The sequence below is a fragment of the Cajanus cajan genome, chromosome 5 (genome assembly GCF_000230855.2).
Source record: "Cajanus cajan strain Asha chromosome 5, NIPB_CcT2T_4, whole genome shotgun sequence".
In the NCBI taxonomy this organism is placed as follows: domain Eukaryota; kingdom Viridiplantae; phylum Streptophyta; class Magnoliopsida; order Fabales; family Fabaceae; genus Cajanus; species Cajanus cajan.
The window spans coordinates 27,164,661-27,171,523 of record NC_138521.1 but is presented as its reverse complement, the minus strand read 5'-3'; the positions used below and the strand labels follow the sequence as shown (position 1 = coordinate 27,171,523).

Below are 6,863 nucleotides of genomic sequence, written 5' to 3'. Positions count from 1 at the left end.
ATTACTTTCTTCACAAATTTATTATCGAGAAGTATAATTTTTTATTCATTTTATTTGTCAAGAGTCGTAGGTTTAGTTAAGAAGTTATTGCTTAGAACAACTACAATATTAGTTGCTTGTAATGTTATATCACTTCTAATTAATTCATACCAAAGTTTTACAATTTAACACTTTTATATTTTATTATTTTACATGTGTGGATATTAGTTGGTCACAAAAAGAGAAAATAAAAAGAATATATGATATAATTCATTGTTAATAACCCGTTGCTTAATTAATTGTTGGTTTTGGTGTGATCTAAGATCGTTCCTGAGTACTCTTCCTTAGAGCTTTTTGTTTCTCCTCTTTTTTTCCCTAATTTTTTAGAATGCAAATGAGGTAGATAGGGTTAACGCTACCTGACTCCTTTCTTAAAATTAATTCATTAGACTGGGTCAACCCAACCCATTTTTCTTCTCTTCTAATCCACTTCTCTTTTCCCTCAAAATAATTAAATAAAATAAATACATATATATTATAAAATATTTTTCCTCTATAATAATAATATATTTCTGACCCAAAATATAATAATATAATTTTAATAACAAAATATTATATAAAATCAACCTTCTCTTAAAACATATAAATATTTATTTAAAAATGCTAATAAAAATACATATTTAATACGTACAAAATAATTTTCCAAAACAATAATTATTTAAAACGTACAAAATAATATTCATCTATAATTATTAAAATAATTATGACCAAATACCATATAATAATAATAATAATAATAATAAATAATAATAACTTTTTTGAATACTGGATTGTTACAAGTTACTATTTTTGGTTTCTACTTTTTAAAGAACTAGTATTTTAGTTTGTGTAGTGTAGTGCATAGATTAAATGTTTATATAAATTTTTATAAATTGATGTTTTTAAACATATAAATTATAATATAGATTTGTGATAAAGAATTTATGTTGCAACATAAGATTATTTTTTATTAATCAATAATTTATTTTAAAATTTTTAACTTTAATTGATAAATACTTATGATAAATAAAAATGGATTATATAATTAGTTAAAAGAATCTTAAAAAACTCTTTTATTGAAGAAAAATTTCTAAAAAAACCTCTCATGCAAGAAAAAGGTTCATGTTTAATATATAGGTGTTGAAAGGGTTGATGATTGTCACATCTTCTACCCCGCATACGATAATACGTGAATAAATAAAACTAAATAGAAAATTATATCAAAATTAATTCAAAATAAAATATATATGAATCACATTCTATGATCTAAATATCTATGAGATAAACTTGAAAGTAGAAACTATTTTGATATCATTTAAATTACAAACATTCATTGAAAGAAATAAAATATTGAAACTCACTTAAGTTATAGAAGAGTAGATTCTAAGTCTCATCTACGAAAAAGACTATAAACAAACGGCGTCATTAACAAAAAAGAAAATTTAACAAATGAGATTATTAGATTTTTCCTCCTTCCATTTGTGATCTGTCTAGAGGTATGATTCTCGATATTAGCATGTTGTTGAGAATTTGTGATCTGTCTAGAGGTATGATTCTCGATATTAGCATGTTGTTGAGAATGAGGTGAAAGCCGAAAACGACAAACAGGACATGAGTTATTACGGAGTAACCATTGACCAATACAATGTGAATGATAAATGTGGTCACATGGCATTTTTTTGGCCTCACGACCCACTTCAAATTCTTCCAAGCAAATAGGACACTGTGAATCAGATTGTGTGATCTTAATAAGTGGTATTGCATCAATGCATGATTGTGACACTCTATTTCTGTTGTGTTGTTCGATGAGGTCACCCCTTGAGGTAGCATTAAAAGCTGAAGTACGAAGATGCCTTGGTAGTCGAACAAAGAGAATACATCCATGACCAAAATCTAAATATATTCCCCTCTGTAGGTGACTTATAAAGTTACCAACAACATCTCTAGGTGCATTTCTTGATTCTGTCGCACTTAGTAGCTCATTAGATTGTTGCAACAAGCCTTCATTACAATAAGGGCAAATAGCATCCCTCTCTACAACCTGGATTGGTTGTCTACATGTGTAACACCAATATGTTTCTCCACTTGCCATTCTTTCTCTTCCACTACATCACATAGTTATGTTTCATAATGTTGTCCACTATCTCAATAAATAATTTTCATAATAACAAAACCTAGAGTTACAATTCTTTAGGTATGGATATTAGTATTCTCTTGTTAGAATTACAATTTCATTTTGATAATGAATAATGTTACTTATAATGTCTATTAGAGATAGATAGAGATAAACACAAAAATAATATTGTACAAGTAAGATTTATCTTCGCTAATTTTCAATTATATTTGATGCAAGTTTCAATATAGTTTACATTTACTTATATTTTTGAGATAAAATTTCAATTCATATTAGAAAACAACACCAACTAAACATATGTAATGGTAAAAACTCTAAGTCTTAATTTTCCCAACCATAAAACTTGAGTCTCAAAAGAAAATAATGTGAACCAAGAATGAATGTAAAAAATACTTTCCTTTTAAGTTATAGTAAATGATAAATAAAGTATTTTATTAGCATTGATCCAAATGACATCATTTTTCAAATTAAAAAATAACTATCCCAAGAAAAGAGAAATTATGAAGGAGGTCTTACAATCAACATAGTAAATCAAAACAATGTGAGTGTGTCGATGACTTGTATATGATTGATGTAAAGGAAATAAAAAACAAAGGTAGAATTAAGAAAAATTACCTGTTCAAGGAATACCAAATTTTGTATAGTATCAATATTGTTCCTTAGTGCTTTGTTGGTCAGTGTGTTGTGAGGATGGTGTGAGATTTTTCGGTAGTCAACATTCTTCTATTTATATTGGAAGCTAATTTTTCTGCCTTTATTTTCTTGAAAATTTTTATCCTTATTTTTTTTAATATGATATTTTTTTCCTTTTTTTATCAAATATAATCTTTCTTTGAAGATTGAAGTCCTAAAAAACAAATAACAAAATATAAAATTAATGTTATCATAACTATATATATATATATATAATTGATGATATATTTGTAATTTGAGAAAATATTTTATATATATATATATCATCAACTATATATAAAAAATATTTTCTCAAATTACAAATATATCATTAATTATATATATATATATATGTCAGAATCTTTTGATATTAGATATAAATTTAAAATTTTACATAAATCTTACTTTCAATATTTTTTTTATATAATATAAATTTAATTAATTCAATCAAATTTTATGATATTACTATAATTACAATTATGTATATCTTGTTTGTTTTTAGGAGATTTTTTCAATAGAATTTTTTTTAAGAATTATTTTAATTTTTTATCTGATTCAATTGTTACTTATGATAGTTATTTATGAATTAAATTTTAATATTTGAAAATAAATTATAACAAAATAAAAATAATATTATGCTATAATATAAATTATTTATTATATATTTAAAAATATAATTTATATTTTAAAAATATCTAGTTATATAAATTTTGAATATAATTTATAGACTAAAATATTATATTATTTTTTATATACAATTTATTATAAATTTTAGTTATATATTATATATAACAAAAATTTAGGAAAAACATTGCATAAACTAATATACTATATCTTAAACATGATATAACATAATATATAACCCACAAAAAGTAAGTTACGAATCCTAGCATAAAAAAGAAATTTTTTGACTTAATTACACGGGTTGTACTGATTAGTGAAATTTAATATATGCGGCCATATTATAAATTAATTGAAGTTAATAGACTGCCTTATTATTTTATTTAATAAAATAATTCTTCGCATTTAATTTTAAATAATAATTCTGAAAATAATATAATAATATTTAATTAAAAAATTATTTATTATTTAATAATATTTACTTTTAGAAAGTTAGGATGTCACAAGTCTGATTCAACAAAAAAAAATTAAGAAAGTCACTTAATGTGAATTTTTATTGTACTTTTGTGGACGGTGCCACATTATTTTTAAGAACTCTAACAAAAAGTTTTCTCCAATCTAACATTTCTTTATAAAGTTCTTAATTTACTTTATAAGTCCCTACAATTACTTTCTTCACAAATTTATTACGGAAAAGTAATTTTTTATTCATTTTATTTGTCAAGAGTCGTAGGTTTAGTTAAGAAGTTATTGCTTAGAACAACTACAATATTAGTTGCTTGTAATGTTATATCACTTCTAATTAATTCATATCAAAGTTTTACAATTTAACACTTTCATATTTTATTATTTTACATCTATGGATATTAGTTGGTCACAAAAAGAGAAAATAAAAAAAATATATGATATAATTCATTGTTAATAACCCGTTGCTTAATTAATCGTTGGTTCTTATATTTTAAGAAACTTATGTTGTCAATACACCATTCACCAATGAAAGATTCTTATATCAGTTATACGAATTGGTGTCCAACAAACTTAAGAGTCTAACATTGGAAGTGATCTTACAAGGGAAAGTCACGTTGCGAACAGTCGAATACTGTACCTGCTTAAGGATACACTCGTAGTCTTCTTGGTAAGAAGGGCCGAACGGATACTTCAAACGGATTCTTCAGAGGGGGGAGGTACCTGCAAAAGGCACTCCAACGCTCAAGTCAGGATAAGCACGATATTCTAGGATAATTAATGAACAGTGACATACCTTGTTGTGTGTGACCTATTTATAGCATCTGACATGGGCCTGAGCGTGATGGGCCCTCTCAGATATTTACCAAATTAGGTAATACGGTACTAATTGGTTGTTAGGCTTTAATCATGTACTTACCTTTCTTAATTGTGATTACCGTTATGACTTGTTTAACTCTTCGGCAAGAGGCCGAGCCGACTATTCAATACTAGTCGGAACGGCAAATGACCGAGCCGTCTAGTCCGTATACGGCAGCTTGTATACTTTCCGGTACGATCTATGTCGGAACGGTACTTGACCGAGCCGACTCGATGAGTGATGATGGTCCATATTGGCATTAACCAGACTGATGTCAGTTCTCGACCTCATGCCGAGCCGACGTTGATGGTGATGCTTGTACGTGGCTTACTATGCATGAGTGTCTGACGAAATGGCACGTGTTGGCCCACGTGACCGATACGGTCTCTCCGGTACACAAGCCCCCCAGCCTTTGAGGAGCGAAGCGACGCGAAAGGTTAATGAAATAAAAACAGGATTTCTCAGTTGGTGTCTTGAAGAAGAAGCTAAGGGTTACAACTGATGGTGGGATATGAAGGGTTGTAACCGTTGGGCATTTGATGGCGTACGCGAGAAGTTATGGTGGGAAGCGAAGGGATATAACCGCATGCGAAGAGTTGCGCGCCCTAGACCGTTGGATCTAAATGATCCAACGGTAGGCACGAGGGGGTGTCTCTTCAGTTGCGTATTAAGAACGCCTATAAATAGATGTGTAGGAGGAAGGGTTTCCACATGCAAACTTACTAGCTGCTCCGAGCCGAAGATATTTGAGAGCGTTTTGAGTACTCAACAGCAATTGGTCAAGTTCAATCATCAGGTACGTAATGGCTAACCTGGACATTGTTCATGTTGACTCCTCTGGGGACGAAGAGGAATCTAGGTTAAGGACGACGCCGAACCAGGAGGTAGCGTCGGCTTCAGCTTCGAATGGGGGCGATTCCGCAGAGTCGGCTTCGGGGTCCGATCGGTCGCAAAGCGGGAATGATTCGGCATCGGCTGTGGGTTCTGAAGATCAGCCGAGTCGGGGTGGGGAATCGTCAAGAATTTTTCCTCCCATATCGACTCCCGGGTATTCGTGGGTACATGGTGAAGTTGGTAGTGTATACTCTCGGTATACGAGCAAGAAGTCTCTTGTGGACTTCGTATCAGCCATAAAGTTTTTAAACTTTCCCGAAGATGAAGAACCTTCTGCTGTCTTTTTCCAACCGTGCCGAGGTGACGGGGCTTCGAATCCAGACTTCGTTTATTTGAATCAAGGATCGTCCAAATACCCATTCTTTTACGTGTATGATTATATGTTCCGGGATCTGAAGATATCCCTCCCTTTTGACGATTACTTCATGAGTATACTTCGACTTCTTAATGTGGCGCCGAGCCAACTTCACCCGAACACCTGGGCCGCTATGCAAGGGTTTAGGCATTTGTGTCTAGCCCTCGGTCTCCAACCCACTCCACATCTATTCCTGCACTTCTATACGTCTCGGCCGACGAAAAAGGCTAAGTGGCTGTCGTTGATTCGTCACAATGATTGCTTGCTGCAACCTTTTACCACCTCGTACAAAAAATTTAAAGTGGGATTTATGAAGGTGATGATTCGGCCAGAACCAGGAAAAAAGTATTTCTTTGATGCCGAAGGGAATCCCCTATTTCCCTTGTATTGGACCCGGAAGCCGCGCAAGTACGACACGGTTTCCAAATCACGCATGTCCCCGGAGGAGAGAATGAGTCTAAGTTTTTTAGACAAACTACCTCGGCCTCTACCATGTCGTCCTCTGATCCGGTTGTTTGAATCGGCCGATGTAGTCGAGGAACTAATTGGTATAGTACTTTTCTTATTTAATTAAATTTGTGTGTTATCATTGATTTTGACTAATAATGTGCAGGTATAATGGCTGCCCATGGAGATGACGATCTAGACATCCGTAACCTGATCCGGAATCAATTGGCGGCGACTACTGGAAACAAGACTTCAGCCCCGATGGGTGGGAATCAAGCTACCGTCCAAGCTGGTGGGGTAGGGTCTTCGGCTCGGAAAAAGAAACCCACTCGGCCCCAACCTGAAAAAAGAAGGCCGGATGCAAGGGCCGAGGAAGAAAGTCGCCGGGCCAAACAACG

General features: G+C 31.8%; 1 protein-coding gene across 1 annotated transcript; it reads right to left on the bottom strand.

The window, feature by feature from the left end:
* Window positions 1-1,408: 1,408 nt before the first annotated feature.
* On the bottom strand, window positions 1,409-2,110 carry LOC145957939 (E3 ubiquitin-protein ligase RZF1-like). Its single transcript, XM_083074371.1, has one exon. The coding sequence runs from the start codon at window positions 2,108-2,110 to the stop codon at window positions 1,409-1,411; it is 702 nt and encodes a 233-aa protein (XP_082930497.1).
* Window positions 2,111-6,863: the final 4,753 nt, after the last annotated feature.